General features: G+C 32.0%; 1 protein-coding gene and 1 long non-coding RNA gene across 2 annotated transcripts; both read right to left on the bottom strand.

Annotated features, from left to right (window-relative positions):
* Positions 1–1,904: 1,904 nt before the first annotated feature.
* Positions 1,905–21,373, bottom strand: st (ATP-binding cassette transporter scarlet). The gene is made up of 14 exons (XM_089698985.1): positions 21,145–21,373; positions 16,828–17,023; positions 13,635–13,683; positions 13,213–13,262; positions 12,776–12,912; positions 11,593–11,763; positions 9,691–9,929; positions 8,408–8,603; positions 7,673–7,807; positions 5,723–5,950; positions 4,335–4,470; positions 4,088–4,193; positions 3,868–3,968; positions 1,905–3,051 (listed from the first exon to the last, which is right to left on the bottom strand). The coding sequence occupies exons 1-14, from the start codon at positions 21,220–21,222 to the stop codon at positions 2,876–2,878; spliced, it is 1,998 nt and encodes a 665-aa protein (XP_089555111.1). The 5' UTR covers positions 21,223–21,373; the 3' UTR covers positions 1,905–2,875.
* Positions 14,857–15,967, bottom strand: LOC149485703 (uncharacterized). The gene is made up of 3 exons (XR_016316018.1): positions 15,793–15,967; positions 15,605–15,666; positions 14,857–15,530 (listed from the first exon to the last, which is right to left on the bottom strand). It is a non-coding gene; the product is annotated as an uncharacterized LOC149485703 (long non-coding RNA).
* Positions 21,374–24,055: the final 2,682 nt, after the last annotated feature.

The raw sequence follows: 24,055 nt of genomic DNA, 5'->3' as shown, positions 1-24,055 counted from the left end.
TAATCTAAAAAACTGTACATGTTCTGGAAAGAAATAAAATAAATTATTAAAGTATGCTTTAACTTTCGGGTATTTTTAAATGAAATAAAACACTTAGGTAGGTATTTTGATATTATTTTATCTTACTTATTTAGTTTTATCATTTGTGTGTGGCGTTCATTCATGTAACTAACTTGATGATAACATTCATGAATAACTATCAGATGTAATATATTTGACAGATACACAAGACGAGAGACCGCCACAGTTTCAGCGACCGCCAAAATCTACCCGCCTTAATTGAATAGGAAAATCCATACATAACCAAGATAAAGCATTGCAATTTGCGGGCTCGGAACACAGCTCGGAAGTCATGAATTTCAAAATGTGTAAGTACATAGTTAGTTGATAATTTCTTTTGATTACCTAGATAATATTATATTATGAATTCAATCACAGGCACATTCTCCGTATTAGCTGTAAGTAAGGCTGTAAGTAATATCAAAAAGTAAATCATTTTAGTATAAATCCAAGAAATTTCGAATTCGAATAAGTAACGTTCAAAACAAGATAAGGTAAGATATTTTATGACATCGTATTTTCTCGAAAATGGATAAGTCCATTGAAGTCAATCAGTGCACAGTGTGGTACGTATTTGGGCTATAATTACTAATTAGGTAGGTACTTATTAAATTTAAAATAGCCTTCAATTGACATCATTTTGTATAAATACAGTGCGATCATGAGTTCTCGTTTATTGCCTCTGGATCGTTTATTGCTTCTGAATTTAGTACATCTACGTAAAATTTGCGGATCGGATGACGGAATTAGATATTATTATCTACTTTTTTTTATTGGAATTTTGATGGAAAGCTAATATGTGGTCTAAGATCTTTCCTTATTAGGTACCGGTTCACTCTTCGCTTTGTTCAATCCGCTAATAATTGGATGTGATGAGTGATGCTCGTTAAATCAACGTTCGGCCTAGTCATTCAATTGAATGTCCTCATTCAATAAACGCGCTAGTCGTTCAATCAAATAGCAAATTCAACCTGATGACGGCGACATCTTTACCACATAACACATTGAAAATATTAAAATGTAGGTATGCACTTACAAAATACCAATTTAGTCAAACATTGTATTTCTACTCATATGAACAAGTATCCATCTTTTTTGTGTATGTATGAGATTATAACACAATAATAATATTATGTTCGATGCATCAAGATAATCAGTGCGGAAAATGTATAAATTAAAAACTTCTATTTGTAACTATAACTTTCTACTTTCCTGTAATCCATTTAGACACCAAGTTAGATACCAAGAAAAAAATGTATAAAAAAATTCTATTGCTTTAATTTCATTTTTATAATGGTCTTTCTTATTGCACGCCTCATAAGCGAAGCGTTGAGGTGGGTACTACTGTCACTTCGCGCAAAACATCTGATTTTTCAAACTTAAAATGTCTTTATGTATCATACATTGCACTTGTAAGATAATACATACACACACATATTAAGAAAAAACACTATTTTTAACGTTCATGATATTTTTGATGTCATTTTTGTTATTTAAACTAGTTAAAAAACAGTTTAAAAAAGTTCTGTCTTGGACGTCCGTGTGTCTGTATGTGCGGATCCTTTTTCTTGTTAACACGATAGCGACCGAAATACTTTACTAATCGAGTCTTTTTTTTTCTCTTACGCTTGAGTATGCTCAGGAATAGAACCCTTTCATTTTTCAGGGTCTGATTCGATGTGGTTTAATTGTTATTAAATAAACAAAAATAATAATTAATAAATATTTATTAAAAAAAAATTATGAGGCGTGCACTTTTGGATTTTCCAAATTATTTTTTATTGCAAAGATAAAGTAGTTAGGTAATTTTATACAGGGATAAAGCAAAACTTGATAAAAAATAAATAAAAACAATCCATTTGGCACTGTATTTATTAAGCAAGGCAAAACTAATATTGTACAATATAGATTAACAATCAATAACTTACAACTATTTGTAATATTCTCTGTATTTAGGTACAATCGTAACAGCAAATACATAAAATGGCAAGAATACAAGGTTAAAATGGGTAAATAACCTTATTTTAATTAAGGTAAATATTAAACAAAAATATATAAACATAAACAATAAAAAATATATTACCATCGAGTAAAATAAAAATCATCAAATTATTGTGATAAAAAAATATATTTTCAGTTATTCTGAAAACCAAATATTATAAGATATAAAAAGAACATTCATGCTTTATAAGTAGGGAAATAGTATAATTTTTGGAATATTTACAAAATATAATATCATGGACAAAATACTAATAAAGTTAATTATAAAAATATAAACTAACTACCGAAAGGTAACATCATGTAGTGAAAACTAACACACAACTACGTCCTACAATCATCTTTTTCTTAAAATAGTGATTTTAAACAAAGTATAGACATTAGACATGTATAATTTGAATGATACAACTTTTTTATGCAATTAAATATGTAGTAAGGAAAAACGTGTAGAATTTATCAATTCACTATTCAGTAATCTACTGAATCCCTATAGGTAAAGTTAAATACAAAATTATAATATCAGGACGTAAAGCATTGCAATGAACACAAAATGTACAGTACATAATATTATGTTTATAATGTAAAAATTCTAGTTGTACAGACCATGAATAGAATTATTTATTGAAAAAAATTCATAATACTTAATTTACAATCATCTCAATACTATCAATAAACTAAACAAAAAATAATACATTTAAAATTCGAGTTGCATGCATAATCAGTTTCTATTAAATCAGATTTGAATGTAATCAAATTAGTATAGAAACCATTCGCTATTAATTTCAATGAATATTATTTTATAACTAGAGTATTGTGTTTATTTTCTCCTAGTGCGGTATCTTAGAGCTACAAGGGCTAGCAGGTGGAAGGCTACGTATAGAATAACAAGGGCGACAATGTCTGGCCAAAATTCGTTGCTCGTAAAATCGTACATGCTGAGAACTTCGTCGCCTGTGCTCAAACATGGAGCCCCGTTGTCTTCTGGCGCGCAAGCTAGAAACAGATAAAATTTTTAGTTACTGACAAGCTTTGATTGTAAGTTGTAACCTTTTACTAAGTATTTAGCACAAATATTTTTGAAGTGAAACTTCGCGTCATGGCAATACCATCACGCCATGGAGTAAAGTGACGATTTCGGTATCTTTGAATCTCCAAAAAAGAGCGTGTCGAGCACATGTATATATAATATGCACGGTATGCATTGTTATCTATTAACAATACCGACTAATAATAGTAATAGAATTCAAAAGCCGAAACTGTTTGTCAAAAAACGTATCTTCCCTTCATGAATACCAAGTAAAAATATCCTTAAACCCGTTGCCTAATTTACACCTGTTATTTTCTACCTGACTGTTTTTATTGGGGTTTCCCTTGGCGCTTGTTTTTTTTATCTTCCTAGTATCTATGTAAATACACATCCCTTTTTAAACTAGTCACAAAGTTCTTCTATGCCAATGAATTATTGTCGTGATAACAAAAAGCTTTTAAATAACGAACGGCGCCATTTCACTTGATCAGATAACAATCACTCATTATTATTTTATTGCTGATCGATGTACATATGTAGTAAACGAAATTTAATTTAATTGTTTGTTTAGGTACTTCTACGTAATACATCCGTTTCCAATGTAAGAGCTCATTATTCTAATTGAATATTCGGATCCCCATTTTAAATAAAATATTCATACAAAGCAGGTATTTCATCCATGTCCACAGTTTGTTTTTCTTTATCTTCTTATTCTTTGGATTTGCATTATATTTTTGAAGAAATAGACAAAAATAAATATAACTATGTAATTAGAAACTCACTTATATTCTGAACTCCGTCCCACTGGAGGATGGTCATAGCTTCATTGGAATACATCAGCCAGGAGAGGTGGCGAATCCACGATATGTACTTTGGTATTGAGCTGAAAATATATTATAAACTTGATTATCACTTGATTTTTTTTAATAAAACATGTAATACAAAGAATTATAATAGGCAAAATGATGGTACGTTTTACCATTTATTTAAAATGAAATGTACCTTAATTTGATGAAGAGTCCCGACGTCATCATAAGGGAATAATCAAAAGGCACTAGGTATGCGATCGCGACGGGCATCGAACCGAATGCACATGAGAATAAGGAACCTGGAACATACAAATTGTAACGTCGAAATAACTAAAGAATAGATGCAAAGAAGAAAACATGAATTCGATACTGCTTCTATAGATGAACACAATATCATTACACACTTCACTTAAATAATAATAAATAGGTAAGTAACTTACCACAAGCAATAGCGACGTTCAGAACCAAAATGGAGAGGAACACGGTGAAGCCGAACGCGTAGAAGGTGCTGCGGAGACCAGCGATCCAGTACACCACCAGTGTAAACAGCGTGGGTTCTACTACTAAGCCGGGGAACTGAAAAGAAAACAAAATATATTGCATGTAATAAAAGGGAAGAAATATCATTTGCTGTTTGATTGCAAAAAAATCTGTATCAAAAGAGCCTTTGGGGCTAGAAAACAATGATGTCGGATTTTGCCACTAACTGAAGATTGAAAAGAGCATGAAAATCTTGCATAAATAATAATGGCTAGAATTACTAATTGTAATGGTGAATTGAAGTAACTACTACTTATATTTTACTCCATTTATTTATATAGTTACTAGCGGTCCGCCCTGGCTTCGCCCGTGGTACATATTTACGTTTTCTCTACATAAAAACCATCCTCGTACTTCAAGGAATATAATAAAAAAAGAATTATCGAAATCGGTTCAGCCGTTCTCGAGTTATGCGCTTACCAACACATTTTGCGATTCATTTTTATATATAAGACTAGCGGTCCGCCCCGGCTTCGCCCGTGGTACATATTTACGTTTTCTCTACATAAAAACCATCCTCGTACTTCAAGGAATATAATAAAAAAAGAATTATCGAAATCGGTTCAGCCGTTCTCGAGTTATGCGCTTACCAACACATTTTGCGATTCATTTTTATATATAAGATTAACTATTATCGTTCCATCGTAACGTAATGTAAGTCAAAATATTTTTAAGTAACTGCCTCATAAGCCAGCTCTTTAACAAACTTAAGGTTATGGACCTTACAGCGCGTAAGAGAAACAAAATTGTAACCCAATTTGCATAACCAGTTTCAATTAAACGTGCACCATTTTTTTTATAAAAACCGACGTAACTTTACATCATCATTTTTTCGCAAAGTAGTCTTTTTAACCGACGCGACGTTCTAAAATGTTGCAGGTACTCAATTCAAAGTTTGAGGTTTCTCAACCGATTTTTATTCGTGTGTTGGTAGGTACCTAATAGAGAATTTTTATCGTCTCATTTAGATAACGTCTTCGCTCTCGAGGTATTGCTTAACCACTTAAATATTTCTAGTTCTAATCAATATACATATATTTGTATCCACGTATTTTCTTATATAATTATTATCAAGTCTGGTTTTCCTACCACTAAGAAAAATATTGGTGCGAAAAATAAAAACAGCTATAGGTACTAAAAAAAATACGCAAACGTTCTTACTTAAAAATAGTAGTAAATCTTGTTTGATCGATACAGAGCAATTATTTTATGTACTGCATAATTATACTGTCATTATACTACGTCTATCATTCATATAATGACCATAAACAAGTATAAAACAACCTACCAACGCAATCATCCTTGCTACATAATACACGGGTGTATTATACAGTCCCGCTCGCAACTCCCTATACAACAGAGGGAATTCCTCTGGGAATATATGCAGCATGGAGTACATGGGGCTGAAGGTGTTCTCTGCTATGATGATAAAGAGAGCTCCCTGGACATCCTGGATGCCGGCCTGCGTGAGGCGTGCGGTGCCGATGAAACACAGGCCCGCTGTTAGAGCTATAGCCTGAAAGACATATTGTGGATTAGATATGATAATGAAAAGCATGTTTCAGAGGCTCTTTAAAGTACTTTGTGGTAAATACCTAATTTAATGTACCTAGAGTTATTTCGTAAATTATATACGCGACACAAAACCATCCTTTTCAAAAATGTTGTGTAATCTTCGTTTAAATAAATAATAAAATTTTAATGGGTAATAAATAAGAAAATACTCTAGACTAGACTTAAAAAAAAAGAATCAAGTAGTCAGCTTTTCAGTATAACACATAATTATTTGTTTTATTAGCAGAATTTTTTTAACATTGCAAGGTTTTTCCGCAGCAACATTTTAGTAGTTCATCTTTATGCAAATACATATTTTAGAACGGAATGTAACAACACATATTTACCTAGTTCTAGTGGCATGAAGCTTAACTAATCAGTATTTATTTATTCTATGATAAAATTGTTTTTTATAACCGGTATAAAATAGTTAAATAGAAAAAAGGGCTCTTGAAACTTGATGTGAAAACCAGTTTGGAATAGAACTTGACACATTTTAGTGAGTTTGCTCCGAAATGTATATTCAAAATAGTAAATTAAATAATTTTGGGTATATATTTAATTAAATATATATTTTGTTTCAGATAATAAAAAAAAACTCTACTGCTATTTTATTTAAACACGGGTTCAATCACAATTCACATCTCCCCTAATCCAATGTATATGTCGTGGTCATATCGTAGATTTGATCATTTCATGATATGAGTGGCCATTTCACGAAATGGTCGCATATCGTGAAATGGCCAATTTAGTTTGGCCACATCATGATGTGGTTTGGGCAGATCAATGATAAGAAATCGTTTCACGATATGGCCAATTAACGCACGGTTTTTTCATGAAATGATCAAAATTATTTGATCATATCGTAAAATAGTTACATTAATCGTTGGTAGAGGCGCTGCAAGCTCTGTGTTTATGTGATAAGATGGCGGCCGCTGGCGAAAATTAAATTATTCGCAGTTAAAAACTTCATAATTCGTTTAATAACAATATTATGAAGAAAGTCATAGCAAAGAATTTACGACGAAGAGGTACGAGTACTATGGAAAATGTGGATATCTTATATGTATTTAAGAAAAAATGCGACTTAAATAAAATAATTTAAGAAACTACTACTATAGGTATTATTATAATTGTTTGTTTTTTAAAAAGCGATCCGCTTCTGGCACTCGCCGGCCGCTGCCGCGGCACGCTCGCTTTGCTCGCTCGGCTCGTGCGTTGTTTATCAAAGTCTAACCTAACCTAACCTAACTGTTTTCTATTGCAAAAACGATTCGCTTCTGGCATTCGCCGGCCACTGCCGCGGCACTAACTTTAATGACATTAAACAAGTTTTTAGAATATAGTTATTCTATTATATATAATATAATATTTTATGGACTCTTTATATTTTATACGATCTGGCCAAATGTGGATGACCAAATCGTGAAACGTTGACGATTTAACGATCTGATCAAACTATGCTGGCCATTTCACGATATGCGACCATTTCGTGAAATGGCCACTCATATCATGAAATGATCAAATCTACGATATGACCACGACATATATAAATAGAATATTCTTGTCAGAATGCATTTGAACCTGTCCCTAGACCCTATTTAAATAGAAGAAGTAAAACAGTGAAAGGGTCAAGAAGTCAGATACAAATTCTAGGCGATACTATACTATCTATGATACTCACCAATTTCTGCACTATTCGTAACAACTGCACATTCGGATCCCTCAAAACCATCAATAAATATCGATAAACCAGCCATATAATCTTCGTATGGAAAAATGGTGCTTTGAAACTGCTCACTTTGGTCCGCTTTGATTCCTGGAATTAAAAATATCGCTAATTGATCACGAATACCTTTTCCAGAAAAACAATATGTCATTGCATATAAAGACAAGTTCAAGGATTTGTTTTTATCTAAATAAGGTTTACTGAACTCGATTAGGGATCTGGTAAGGAACCAAATTTATACAGGAAAGTTCTGTAATACTTATAAATGTCACGACGAAGATTTTTTGCTTGTTAACCGATCGCAGTACCGGCTTAATAGCGTCATATATCTTCTTGAGAATTTTAACAACTTCATTTCAGATAACAATGGGATTTATTTACAAATAATCCAAAATGTTGTATACCGAGTTTAAAATATTGCATTTTTAACTGTTACGTGACATAATGTTTAATTTCACGAAAAAATATTATTTAGTCTAACGTCAAGACTCAAGAGTTACCTAAATTTAAATTCACCTGTATATGGTTCACATTAAAATTTCAATGTATCCGTGAAAATAACATTTTACAAAAACATAATGATAACATTGATCCTAACGTAAAATAGACACATTAGAAAGAGGTGTATTTTTAATATTCTACTTCCAAGTACATAACAAGTCTCAAGGAACGTATTAAAGCAATTAATACCTGATCCTGATTATCAATCAAATGGAATTCCAGATGAATCTCCATATCCAATTCTTTAGCTGCGTCGCTGACGGCGAATCTATCGCAGACGCTCTTGATAGCATGTCGTGACGCTCCCTCCGACCCGGGGGTGAGAGCCAGCACTTTGATGAAGTAGTCCGTGGGATTGTATGTGATGGGGCACTGGTAGCCGAGGCTAGAAAATGAAAATAGGTTATAGCAGGCATCGACAAATGGCACAAACTATAGTAGAATACAGTCTTCACTATATGATATTTAGATATGAAAAAAAAATGAGAAAATTATCCTAACCAAAAGCCATTTTATGTAACGTACAGAATTAGCAATATTTTTCGTAGTATTCAAAATTTTATGCGATATATACAAAGCTTTTAAAATTTTATAGGACTTTCTGAAGATGACGATAATATTCTTCATCGGACTAATGTGATTACTGATTAGGTACTGCTTAGCTTGAAAGTTCTGTCAGGAAATTGCATAAACTTAAGTATTCAATAAACTATCTATAAATTCACAACTGCACAAAGCCCTTGAAAGAAACTATTGGTCTATTCAGGTCGGAAAGACTTATTAGGGTCAATGGTTAGCCTAGATCGTTAGGACGAATTACTAAGACCTATTGAACTAAAACCACAATGATAGTGGAATAAATACATGATTTAATTATGAACATGCTAAAGCGGAGAAAAACGCAATTTTGTTCGATATTTTATTGTCATTTTTAGGTACTTAATAAAAATTTGGTGTCAATTTTAAATGGTATAACAAAATTTTATGAATACATAAATTAAAAATACGTTTACAGCCATGTTTCTGTGTAGGAATTAAACCAAATTAATACTGCGACGGGCTTCGACCTGAAGCCTTACATCGCGTTTTATTTTACATAGTGGCCTGTTGTGGAAATACTCTAAGCTGTGTCGTGGTTGGTAGATTTTTTTCTGTATTTCTAATTATTCAACTTTCGTATTCGACTTCATTCGTTATATTTTAATAATGATTTCGAATAACTTGATTTAATAATAAAATTGTACATGATTTACTAAAGATATGAAATAATTTTTTTAATGATTTGTAGCCAAATATCTGTTACTTAACAGTACATTACAGCATTTTTATAAAACTATCATTGCTTTTTGAAACACGTTTTTATGCTAAGAAATCAATTTTTCTATTCATTTATATTTTTTGTTAAATAAAACAATTCATTCGAAGATCAAATCATAATAGTCCAATAAAACCTCCATAGTGAATTCACTCACCTTTCAAAAAACCCTAACGCGCCGGACGCATTGCCAGCGTATGCCACCCTCCCTTCAGCCAATAACACCAATTTATCAAACAGAGCCATCAACTCAGAAGACGGCTGGTGTATCGTGCATATAACCGTCTTGCCTTGCATTGCACTCGCACGCAATAAGGTCATTAACTTCTGGGCTGACGAAGAGTCCAGGCCAGTGGTCGGCTCGTCGCAGAAAAGTAGTCCCGGATCAGTTAAAAGCTGTTAAAATATATAACGGTTAAAGTTTAAAGAACTGCAACATATTATCGATCATATGTAATGATGTAGCTCCTGGTTATTTGAATACCAGCTAAACCCATTCCGTAAAGTCTCCGGTCTAAATATTATTGACTTTGAATTGACGTAAAGATAAAATGGTTATAAGAACTCAATCACAATTTTATGTATGGCTTCCACAATCACGAGTTGAAATGTTAAATTAAAAAGCATAAAATTAATATAAATTCTTTATCCATCGAAAATAGCGTAGAACTGGGTTTCTAAAAATACATTCGATGTTAAAATGAATATAAATCAAGAAACTGCTTAAAAATCGACGAATAGAACTGAAATACATATTTACATTATCATCAAACATAACATATTAAATTAGACGAGCTTCTTTTATCATATTTAGCTAAGATATTAAGTATTGCAAAGATCACATTCAAGGCCTATCAAATTTGTAGAATTTTGATTTTTAATAGAATTTTGAAGTAAATGTATTCAAACGTTGATGGAACAACAAGATAAATTTAATTTGGGCATCAAAAGATTTTTATCAGCATATTAGCCAAAAATGTTACGAGTTAGCCCGTGCAAAAAACATTAAATAGAGATAATGAATCTATCGGCAATCATTTATATTCATAAGGAGTATTTTATGAATGAAACATGATTTAAAAAGATAAAAATAGTATTGAAGTAATTACTTACAGCAAAGAAAATATCGCAATAAAAACCAAAAGATTGACGACCTCAGATTCGAATAATAAATATAATTGAATTTAAGTAATTGACAATTCATAATTTTCTAAAAGTACTTAGATAACAAAAATTCATCTGTTTTTTTTTTATGTCAGAGCAAGCAAAGGGGCAGGTGGGCCGTCTGATGTTAAGTGGTCATCGCCGCCCATAAACACGTAACACTTGCAATGGTGTAGCGTTTGGTGTTTTTATGAGAAATATAAACATAGGGAAATCTTATCCACACGATAACTTGAAATTCTAGTGTGCTTATTACGAACATAAAGCTTATATTAGTAGTAACTATGTAATGTATGTGTTACGGCTAAAGGTAGGTGAGAACATAAACTTAAGATTAGCCGGCTAAACTTAGGTTTATTTTCGACGAGGTGTTAATGTTAGTTTGTTCTATCTTTAGCCGGCTAAACTTAAGTGTAACCGCAGGCCCGTGGCTAAAAATGTCGGGGTGGGTAGATTTGGTTACTATAATACATGTAAGGAACAGGGCGAGTGTTTTTTGGCACTTCGCCGGCTGCTGCCGCAGCACGCTCGCTGCGCTCGCTCGGCTCGTGCGGGTCTTAAGAGTTCTAACCTAACCTAACCTAGCCACCAGCTTTCTGCCCTGAGTCGGGGTGGGTAGATTTGGTTACTATAATACATGTAAGGAACAGGGCGAGTGTTTTCTGGCACTGTGCGGGCCCCTCAAGCCCTCCACCGGCCCGGCGCTAACCAAATCTACCCACCCCGACATTTTTAGCCACGGGCCTGCGGTTACACTTAAGTTTAGCCGGCTAAAGATAGAACAAACTAACATTAACACCTCGTCGATAATAAACCTAAGTTTAGCCGGCTAATCTTAAGTTTATGTTCTCACCTACCTTTAGCCGTGACATATGTTTCTGAAAATCAAACTCACCTCTGTAGCAAAAGCGAGTCTCTTTCTCTCTCCACCAGAGAGCGTTTTCCTCCCATCCAGCCCTCCTATACGAGTGTGTCTGGTTCCGTACAAAGAGAGCTGTCGGAGCAATTGATTCACTCTTCTTTTCCTGGCCAATGATGATGTTCGCCTATCCATGCGTAAGCGCGCCTGTTGAGGATACGTGACATCGATATAATGAGGTGGGTTTCATGAATATGAGACCCATCTCATTATTTTTAAATAAATAATAATTATGAGTTATATGAGAAAAGATAAAAGTTAAAAATGATAGGTTTCTCAGCAGTGAGTACCTATTTAATTTCTTCATTAAATCAATTTTGTTGGAAAACTATCTATCGAAATTGATATATTATGCCCCTTTTTAAAGCGCTTTAAAAAGATCCATATTTTTTTTAATGTTTATAGTAGATATATAAATTCTGCCCTAAATTCTAGCTTATGTGCAGCTAATGCAATGAAAGACTGTGTGAGTTAAATTGCAGCTGTAGTACTATTTTCTAAAACAAGCACGTTGTTCAGTTTTCTTGGATGAAACGTTATGTAGTAATAGATAATATGTATTTGGTAATTATTTCTGTCTCTATGCGATCATTATTACATAGCTGTACGTCACGATTTAGTTTCCTAATAAGGTAACAAGCTTATCGGCGATTAGGCACAACGCCTACTTTAATTTGGGTCATTGACTATTTTTGCCAAATTATTTCTAATTGAATATTATTGGTAACATGTAACATTTGATGGTTGACCGAATTCCGTCAAATGCTGATAAATATTTTTCAGATTTCAAATCAGTCCATTTTTTTAATATGTTATATACCTAACTTAGTTAACTTATACTGAATGCATAAACTAGTAAGCGTTGTATGAACAATCAATAGACACTTGTCTAACTTGATAAGATGACTCTCTCAATCCGTAGTCAAAATAAAACAGCATTCACTGTCCAGTTATAATTATCTACGAAACAATAAAATCTTTATTTCTGTAAACTTTATCTTTTATGACATTATAATCTCAAATCTGAAAGATACTCTACACTCATGACTGTAAGTTCATTAACCCTAAATGATTTTAACTTCTGTTTGTCTCAGGTAACAAGGATTTTCAAGCTTAGTAACTATGAAGAAACCTTCAAGAGAAGTTCCATAACACTTACCATAATAGTAAGATGTTCCATAACAGTAAGGTTCTCGACGAAGAGCTCATCTTGGTGCATATAACCGCTTTCCTGATGCATGAAATCTCCTACCGGCCGCCCATTCATTGCTATGGCTCCATCCACCACCGTGCCAACTTTATGACAGAAATACAATAAAAAATAAATAATTATAAATAAATAATAAGATGTTATACATATACAAATTTTTAAATAATTTTTAATTATTTTACAGGAAAATGGTGAACGAATTGAATGTAAAAACAAAATCGCATTTGAAAATAGAGCTTCGGATTGTACGAAATTATCATCACCCGAATAAACAATAATTTAAAATATGAATGTTTTGGAATTCAGTTAAATAATTTAATTACCATCTAATGTTTTATCTTTGTAATTCATAAAACTAATAGGTAGGTATAATAAATGTAACTTACTTGGACTCCTATGTGCTAAGGCTGTCATTAATGTAGTTTTACCAGCGCCACTGTAAAAACACTTATTTTTATTATTACGTATATAGTATATACCTATTACTCTTCGTAGTTTTTTCGACAATCTACACTAAATTCGTACCATTATTTTTCAAAATCAGAATTTTAGTAGAGAAGTTTCTGGATACGATTTAATAAATACGATAAAAATCTAAAGTACGTGAATATTATTGGTGCCAAATAATATTAGAATGATAGCTCATAATAAAATGTTTGATATTTATGTTCCATAAAGATTTGATTTCAATCTCATTACTGAAACCAACCAAAAATTTGAATGTTAAATATTATATTCAGATTTTTCTAATATCATTTCCAGCATTAGAAATGGATTCGTGTACAAATATATGATTTTTTAAGCTTACCTTGGTCCCATTAGTGCCACCAATGATCCAGGTTTTGCAATTCCATTTACTATTAACAAAAAAATGTCATTTATTATTTCAAATGTATAAAGGCATAAAGCTGCATTGTTCCTGACATGGGATAAGCCCTACTTAATGCTATAATTTTAAATTTATAATTAAATATCATGATATAGGTAGTAGTTGGCGAATTGTGCAGAAATCACAGCAAACGTACAGTGTAGAAATTAGAAAATAATGTTTGCAAATTTGCATTTTCTCTTGTATTTTTTTTACGAAATTTCTCATACGAAGCTGTAATTTTATGTAATAATTGCAATTAATTTAATATTTTCAATGAAATTTATTGAGTATCACTTCATATTTGACCTTGTAATGTAATTGTCTACGGATATTTAATGCAAATGTAAGGAGAATCTTTGCAATGATGTTAAGACGATACACAAAAAAAAATCCACTGCTTGGCGGGCGGAGTCTAATAGCTCGCTATCGCAAACGCGGGTGTGCGCGAAGTCATTCTTGCATACTCGCCCCGCTGCCGCTGGCCGACTCGGGACAAACATGTATGGAGTCGTCATACAGTTATAATATTGTTATACATAACTATATTTAATTGTTGATTTATTGGTTTTATTTTCTTGCTTATAAACACAAAATTATCTTCTTTTTAACAACTACTTAGACATTATTAATAATTATTAATTATTATTATTTCGTAATGTTTACTTTATTTCAAAATAATACAGGTTATAAATAATCTTTAAAATAACAAAAAATATTGTAACTCTGAAAAAATGAAATGGTACCTAATTACGCGGACTACTGAATTGATTTAGATAGAATTTGATGCTGACGTAGATATTACATCATGCCCAGAAATGAAAGGTACTATTTCTGAAAGAAGTTATAAACCCTAATTCTTCTCAGTCAAAGTCAAGAGTGGAAGATATCGCTAATACAGTAAAACTGATGCGAAACTTTGGATGTTAATTTGTATATTTTTTTGTTAGTTGTTACTTAATCACGTCAAGACTACATTACCAATTTTGATAAAATATAGCTAATTGCCTGGATTTACACATAGGATACTTTTTATCCGAACTGAACACTTCTGTGGGATAAAACAGGATTCACGATATAACCTAATTCCACGCGGGCAAAGCCGCGGTCGGAATGATATTTTTTTAAATAAAAAAATTGTTTAAAAAAAACACAAAATATATTGACGCATGTATTTATTTTTTGCACTCTATTATAATTGTAATTATTCATTACAAATAATCAAAATAAAATAGCCAGAACAAAGTTAGGCCCTGGTAGGATAGGTAGGCAGGTACAGCAATGTGAGACGAACACTGGCTTATTTATACCAATAATAATGTATTATAAACATTAAATTAAGTTTACTTTCTAACAACAAAAATACATAATATTAGCTAATGTGAAAACGAATCAACCAATCATCCCACAACAATGAAATGTGCACACAAATATTCATCCAAATCGGTTCATGTGATTAGGAGGAGTGACTGCAGCGCCATCCTCCGGGCCCAATTGTGTTTCCAGATCACCCAGGAACTCAATTTAATATACTTACACAAAATTTTTCGAAATGAAAACTCACATTACTATGTAAATATGAATATAAACCGGTTTTAGTACTAAGCAATTTCCCGCACAGGTGTAGTAAGTATAAATGAAATAAATATCAACATCAAATTCTTTATACAACATACTTATCTACCACCTACTAAGAAATTCTTGAAATTTTTTCGTATTTTTTTAAAATATAATACTACTCCAACGAGCTCCTGTTCCATAATTCCATATTACGTCCACCATACTTCCACTAAGTTCACCATGATTTTTTATTTCTTTGCACTTTGTTGCTTTTTGCTAAAAATGGAATCATGCGATAAAACCAGTAGAGCGTTGATAACATACATTTTTGACTGAATAAAGGTACTTACGAAGGAGTGGGTTCACATTGTGAACAATCAGTGGGTTTATTTTCCTTCTGGATTCCGGATTTCTGAAAAGATTATTTATGCTATAAATGAAAAAATCTTACACATTCGTTATGTACTTAAAACAGGGGTACATATCAAACATCGTCTGTAATACAATTATCATCAAATTTAAAATAAAACCAACTTACTTCATTAATTTGTTCCAATTGTAAGCATTCTTTTTCCTCCAACCTTTATGTTTCTTCTTCTTATTTTCTTTATTGTCCCCATTTGTCTCATTTTGTCTTATCGTGTTGTCACCCTTTTTTACGATTGCGCAAGCGACACAAGTTCCCCGTGTGACGGCCGTAGCGGGAATGACTCGTGCAGCGATCGGGGTAGGAAGGTACAGGGCGGCTCTCGCTATATTGGCTGGTCAGGCGCTAATTTCAAGTATTTCTTGTTTATTTCAAAACCATCGCATATTTCAAAATTCTAACACGGTAGACGTATAGGTTGTATATTTTATAGTTAATATCCAAAAAGTCGTAACTTTACGTTTGTTATTTTGAAGATGCCAGAGATTAAAAAAAAATAACAATGAGAACTTTGTATTTTTTTTCTATCGAGAAAATATCATGGAATCATGTTTCTAAAACGGTAGACGTATTGTGTTACTATTGAACTTTCTTGTCAAGAATTTTCATCACGACAACTTTAATAATATAAAAATTAAGAAGGTTTAAAAAGGGCCGTAAATGTTAGAAAAATTCATTCATCACCTTAAGGTATCTGGTAACTGCATAGTGCATACATTATATATTTGCAATGTATAATGTATGCAGTTACGACTTCAATTATTAGTTATGAATGGCAGTAAACAAACACTTTTAAATTATTATTGCTGCTATCAATTTATTCTTTATTAGACATTATTTACTAATTATGGGATATCCGTCTAATTATTTTTTTCTAATGTTTTCAGAAAAAAAAACTGCTTGACAATCATGTAATAAAAGTCAAGATTTTGTTGAAAAACTTTATTTTAAAAGGTTCCTCATCTACTTTATTTAATTAATAATGTACCTACTAAGGCAAACTTCGAAATACTTTTTCAAGTAAAACATATTTAAGTACTTGAAAAATATATTGTGGCGATATAATTAAAGTAACGTTCTGATAAAAATAAATATAATTTTATATGAAAAATGTATACTAATAATGTTAAATATAAAATAACTTACCACTATTGACTAATCTCTTCAGTTTTCCTTCCTTTAATTTGATATGTACAGTTAGATCCCTCCAGACCAGCGTGCAAGGCCTCGGCGCGGGAGATGTCCCCAAGAGTTCCTCAACCTCCGCGAATTCTAAAGGTTCATTATACTTTGGCTGCATGATTCCACTATCTACGTATATTATATCGGCGGGTTGCATTTCCTGTTAAAGAAAAATGCACTTTATAAACAATAAGGTCTTAAAGGTAAATACAAAAACGTCTTTTTATCCGCTTTGATCGAATTGTTTGTCGTTTTGATCTGAAGTTTTCTGATTAACTTCTTAATTGATGTTGTTTTTTCAAGTTGTATGTGGAAGAATAATTTAATCGACTGTTAAACTTGACCGTGTTTGTTGTTATCCCGGATATATTTTATACTCTTAAAGGACTACCTACTACTATAGAAAATTATTAAGATAAAAAGTCTTCCAGCCATGCATGATATAATATAAACAGTTGTTTAAGGGCCCTCCGCACTGCCCTGATATATGGAAGCAGTAATGGAAGCAGTTACCAATAACATAATAGCCGGTTCATTGACACTTCAGGCAAATTTTAAAATCGATAACGAAATGTAAGTCTCAAAGTATCCAGTTAAAACTACTTTGATTGCATTCTTCGCCGCATTTCGAAAATAATTTTGTATCCTGCTGCGATTATTACTTTTACCTAAATTACCTTTATGACACTAACTTCCGAAGATCATTATTTAAGCCCTAAACAATTTTAGGTACATAATAAATATTTTGTAGGTGCTGTGCTGACGCAGGGTTTTCGGCCGCGCATATTATATTTTTAATAACGCAGCATCCTGAATCCATAAACACATTCCATATAAATATGAAATATGATTACTTATGAAAATACCACGCAGCATCCTGAATTCATAAATGTATCCCATGTAAGTATACCTATGTCATATTACCATGGAAATACGTATGTTTATGTTTTTGCTTCATTATTATTCTGTACAAAAAATGTGCAGCAATGCAGTTCGATTTATAATATGTTTGATGTGAAGATTTGTAAGTATATTTATATTATGTTCATGGATAAAATACTTAAAACAAAAAAATTTTAGTTAAATCAGTAAATTAGTGAATGTGAAATGCATCTGCAGTGGTCTCTCTTCCATTCGTATACAATTTCTGATAATGTTTTTAAACTGCTTTTGAGGTAGAAAAAAGTTCAAGATAAGGGAATGAAGCCGACGGTTTTAATTGACAACAAAATTATAGCTAATTTCTTAAGTTTAATGTAATTTTGGCAAGTAACCGTGAACGTGACTAGTTTTGACACGACAGTGCCTAGTTTTAGACCGCAGCCTTACGTTACCCAGGCATATAGATAGCTTGCGACAATACTCAATGTCTGCGGTCAGTAACCTGATACTGTAACATGAATAAGTAGCATAAGGATCCTTGTGGCTCACTTCGTAAATATTTCATTAGTTCTAGTTTTAAGAAATTTATCGTTTTCCTAATAATGGTAAATCAATTCACGATTATTGAGAAAACGAGGACTCTACAAACAGGTTTAAACTATTCTGTGCAACTAAACTGTCCAACTAATTTCGTATTTGCATTTATTCGTGGAAAATAAGTTGAAAATGAATTGTTTTTTACGTCACATGAAACTTCTATCTTCCGTAGATTCATCATTTTTCTAGTTAGAACGTTAAATTATTCCCGAGTAGTCAAGAGGCTTTGATTTTCTTTATTTTCTTTCTCCACATACGCCAGGTCAACCTGGACGAAGTCGGGGTGAGTGTAATAATACATTCTGCATTTGTCGCAGGCAAATTGTATAATCTCGCCGTTTACAAATGCTCGGCATTTTGTAAAATGCTGAGGATTTACTTTTTCCAAAATTCTACAAAAAGACGGTCGCGAGCCGTCGGAGCCCCACTTCGCGGGGCTCCTATTTCTGTGTAGTTTTAAAAACACAAACCTTATCCAAACGATAAAATTATGATTACGAATTCTCGGCATACCTATTACAAAATGCCGAACTTTTGTGAACGGCGAAATAATACAATTTGCCTGCGACATAATTCATTCATATTCATATTCATTATAGGATATTTCCTATAGTTAAATAAATGAAGTATGTATTTCAAATGCAGATTGCATAAAATAGGTATCATGAAACATCATCATTAACAATATCGCTTGTAGTGTCGAATGCTATTATTATTTATTAATTAAGATAAAAGTACATAATAGCATGTAAAATTAGTACAATACTGTTTTATAAAGACACAAAACGATTGAGGATAACAAATACAAGATACCTTATGTGTTTGAACGAGGTATTGTTGTAATTTCATACTTCTTGAAACAAAAAAGCATTCTTATTTTTTTATCTTACATGCCAGGAACGATTATGAGGTAAAATACTAAACTACATGAATTTTCGTTTTTCCCTCCATTGAGTAATTTTAAGTCATATTTTTGTAAATTCACACACCAAAAACATTTTTTCATTTTGTATTGATTTATTTCTTCTGAGCTTATCTATGATTTAGTTTACTTTTACCGCTAGTAGTCATATTGTTGTTTCAACCATAAATCTATTTTAAGACTACTTTCCTATTGGTTGCATGCACCACTTTTATTATTATGTTATACCTACTACACATGGAATAAAGCAAACTATACGATATAACTTTGTTAGCATGCAATTAGCAGGTAATTTATTTAATGATATCAAAATTATATTGGAATTCTGTAAAATGTGAAGCCAACCAGAAATAATAACCGAGCGTGACTAGTTGACTACACGTCGCGTCGGATAATTATTTTTTTAACACTTGATTGAATTGCTGTTTTTTTTTTCATTATAGCATGATACTGGCAGCCACCTCCTTGGTACAGTGCGTGCGTGCGCGTCCTGGGATCGATTCCCGGTGGAGACGAAGCAAAAAAAATCTCGCTGTGGCAACTGGCAGGACACAGAAGGCTGATCACCTACTTGTCCCTAAAGAAAAGTGATCAATGAAACATCTATGCATAAAGCATCTGCCACATACCCCACTTGGGGATAGGTACTTTTTTTATTTTTTTATTATTTGCACCATTTTTTTATTTAATTTAATAATACTGGCCTTCACTTTTATGACACTGGCAATATTATTTCCTATCTACATATTATTAATTATATTATCTATTCTAGAGCGCTATTTTTGACACAATACCTGTATCAACTCATTCCGGCATGCGAGTCAAGAATTTAAAAGCTATGTTATTGAGGATTTCAAATATTATTTATTATATTTTAATTAGATCAAATTGCTTACGTCTTCACACTTAAAAATATTGCAGCAACGTAATTATTTTTGTAATTTATTGAATGACATCTCACTTTAAAATTATATAAATGAAATTATTTTAAACATTTTAATGGTTTTCATATTCAAATACACAATTTAATTGACATTGGCTTATAAGAATTTCTTAATGATACTAGATAATAATATTATATTGTTTTATTTATAGATTAAATTGAGTCATGTTTGAGTGAATGACGACAATTTTTTGTTGTTAAGTTAATAGTACCTACCATATGAAATCCATAAGTTGTAAAATGTTAATTTATTTTATGTTTACATGTTTAGTGTTTACCTATGTTCCCGATTTTTTATTTGAAGGATTCGTATTTTTAGTTCTTGATTAATCTAATTAACTTTTTTTACTAAGCTAGTCGTTGATAAATTATATTCTACGAATACGATTTGTTGAGTGACAATATAATTATTAACACCCGGTGCCGTAATTAATGATTTTTTAATGATTGAATAAATAAACATTATAAAGAAAAAGTTATTCTGGCATGTGCGTTGCGTGTATATTTCAAATATTGCAATAAACATTCAAGATGTAAAAAATATAGTCTATCTAGGTGTCGTTACTAGTATTAGTAAAGTACAGAATGAAACTACTTATAAAATGATTTAATATGCGTACATACCTAACTAGTTTTTGTTACAATACATTATCGGCATCATTAGGTTAATTGATAACTCATAAAAACCGGCTTTTGAGTGATATAGTTAAAGGAATTTCTATAAAACTTGCCTACACATTTTTTACTGAGACATATTTATAATAATAAAAAATAAAATAAAAAAATTGCGCAACATTAAGAAATCTATCGGTAACCACCACCGTAACAATCGAAGCCTACACGCGACTCGCGTGCATAAATTAGTTTGAATTATTAATGAAATACCCATCTCGTAAGATGTGAAATCTGTAAATCGTCTCTTATACATAGAACTCACGTGGCTATCCCCGGGGTCGGCGTTGGAGTTATCCGAAAATCCCGAAGAGTGTACCGAATGTTCATCGCTCATACTCATGTTGGACACACAGAACTAATTCATACACACTTTAACTAATCGGCACATTTTCCGGCGTCAAGTGACGAGGCTCGCTGGACCGTCGGCGGTTTAAACTTTAATGACTATAGGATACGCGTGGTGCCGTGCGTGCGTAGCGACAGACAAGGACAGGCACTGTAGACAAAGACGGAGGAGCGATAACATCGAGATCACAATGCTGAAGTGGACGGTGGATGCCGTGGATGCTGCATAGGAGAACCAATTTCTTGGGTGCGTGGACTTTGCGCGCTTTCAAGATAGCGAGCTTTTAGCGCCGTAATCTGTGCCGAAATATCTCTACTTACTTCTATTCACACTAAAAGTATGGAAAAAAATATTTTTGAATTGTTTCTAGTGATATTAGGGCTAGCTTAGCTAGATAGTAATAAATATTGTAATTTGCTACACTTCACAAACTAAATAAATCGACAATACTATTTGGTAAATAGCTCGGTACTTTTCTAATACATAGTCACAATTTTTTAATGGTCCCCGACGTAAAATAACGAATTAACATTTATAAGATTTAAAACGGAGCTTAAAAGCTTCGTTGTATTTTTCAGCGATGCCTGCCAGCGATAGATACCTACTGTAGAACTTAGTAATCTCCGTAGATTAAATAGAGCAAATATTGTTTGGATTATGTTGTAGAAATTATATTTTATAACAAGAAATAGTTATACCAATTAAATACTAAAAAAGAATTTCATAATCGTGTGTTTTTTGTAGACCCGTGAGATTTCCGATAAAAACCTATCCTATGTCCTTTCTCAGGTTTTTGGTTTTATGTTTTCATTTGTTTTCTACCTATATTCTACTTTTTGCAGACGCAGGTGTAAAACAGCGAATTTTATGTTTTTGTAATTTTATTTGTAAATACATCGTCTCTATATTTATATACCAAAAATTCTCTACATTAGTTCACAATGTTAGTTTCCATATTCCTCCGGATCGGATAGACCGATTCTCCTGAAAATTTGTATGCTTACTGGGTAGATCTAAAGAAGTGCCTATTACTATAGGTAGGCTAACATCTATTTTTCATACCTCGAAGTGGTAAGACTAAGGCAGAACAACGTTTGCCTATACAGCTAGTAATAATTTAAATAGAGACGCTCAGCTTCATATAATATTTAATAAGCAACATATACAATTTAAATTGGAACATATTGATTTAATTTTTTGTGAGCAAATATTTTTAGTAAAGCAGTAGGTATGTAAAAAGAAAAATTCCCTTAAAACACCATCAAGCCATAATAATATTACGAATAGGTATACATTATAATATTTTAATTTTTAACAAATTCAATATGAAATAAATTTTAATAAAAAACTAAGATAAGAATTTAAATTTACAATAAGAACCTGAAATTGTATTAATGCCTTATTTAAAGCGATATAATATTCAATCGTGTTTTTAAATAAAATAATAATGTATATATTTTTATTTGGATTCTATTTCTAGTTTGCAAATGGACATAAAAGGAAAAATTTAATGTCCCTGAACCCAATATTATAGGCAATAAATATGTGTGCCATGTACAAAAATGTTAAATTCATGAGAGTAGGTAAGTACACTAATTACTAATTTATTAATTAAATATTTTATTGCACAAAAGTAAGAAATACAGAAAGAACATAAGAAAAAGAACACGTACAAATGGTGATGTTATCTTATAGGTAGTGATCTCTTCCAGACTACAATAAATTAACGAATTTAAATATAAATACCTAGGTACATTTAAGAAAGATAAATATACCTAGAGAGTGACTTGAATGAAATACGTAATATTCCTCATCAATAATATTACTATTATATTAATTACATTATCACAAATTTACGCATAGATAATAATAAATCTCTATAGTTAGTTCTTTTTGTATCCTAACATACCCCTTAGCAACTAGCTGGCATTGTTAACAATTTGTTCGGAATAAAGCCAAGTGACAATAGCTTTATTGGGCTTCATGCATTCAATATATCATATTGTCGTCTTCACTTCTAATTTATATCTTATTTCGTATAATATAGAGTTCATATGTGCTTAGATCTAATGGATTGACTAGTTATTTGATATGTTACTATAGTGGGTCAGCGGCTTCTAAGCTATGATAACGATTAGTTACAAGTCCCCCAAAATAAGGGACACCGCATTTGGCTGGTTCTGAACTTGATATTGGTATAAACAGACCCTTCCTTCCTCATTCGATGAAGCTTTGGAACGATTTAGCATCTGTGGTGTTCTCAAAACAATTAAAACATTAGGGAATGGGGTCTTCAACACAGACTAAATTATGTGTCCAAAAATAGCCGGCAAAATACCGCCACGCCACCAGAGTATTCGTGGTTGGTAGTTATCTCAGGCAGTAGGTAAGTACATTTTCCGCTGCGTGTCAAGTCAAAAAACAATGTACAAAATCTCTAACAGTTATTCTAAGGATTATTTTCCGGCATGTGAATAGGGTCAGTTGTATCTTGTATCATTCTGTGACCACAAATTTAATTTTAAACTAGATTTCTAAATGCAAAGGTTTTTGATACGCAATCTTACTCAATAGCATTAGGTAAGTAAATATGAAAAATTGGCAAAAGGTTTTTTTTAATATCATGTTCCATAAATTGAAATATGTACAATATTAATCCTATAAATACGTACTTGAAACATTCCTTCCAATTTCCATATTTTTATCTTCCAAGGGAGAATAAATAAAACAACATAATAAGATACCATATCATATTTATTTGCAGGTATATTGTATGAAAAAAATTTATCAAACAGCAAATATTGTGTAGTAAAATGTGTCGTAAACT

The sequence above is a fragment of the Colias philodice genome, chromosome 9 (genome assembly GCF_061535455.1).
Source record: "Colias philodice isolate Cphi_HAF_F1 chromosome 9, ilColPhil1 Martin Lab GWU primary, whole genome shotgun sequence".
Classification (NCBI taxonomy): Eukaryota; Metazoa; Arthropoda; class Insecta; order Lepidoptera; family Pieridae; genus Colias; species Colias philodice.
This window is presented reverse-complemented; position numbering and strand designations above follow the sequence as displayed.

Bases quoted from the DNA above. Each gene is read 5' to 3' on its own strand.
- st (XM_089698985.1), bottom strand. From the start codon at position 21,222: ATGAGTATGAGCGATGAACATTCGGTACACTCTTCGGGATTTTCGGAT. The intron at 12,913-13,212 runs GTAAGTTACATT...TCTGTCATAAAG, and splicing joins CTTAGCACATAGGAGTCCAA to TTGGCACGGTGGTGGATGGA. The intron at 9,930-11,592 runs GTGAGTTTGATT...ATATTTTAACAG, and splicing joins GACTCGCTTTTGCTACAGAG to CTTTTAACTGATCCGGGACT.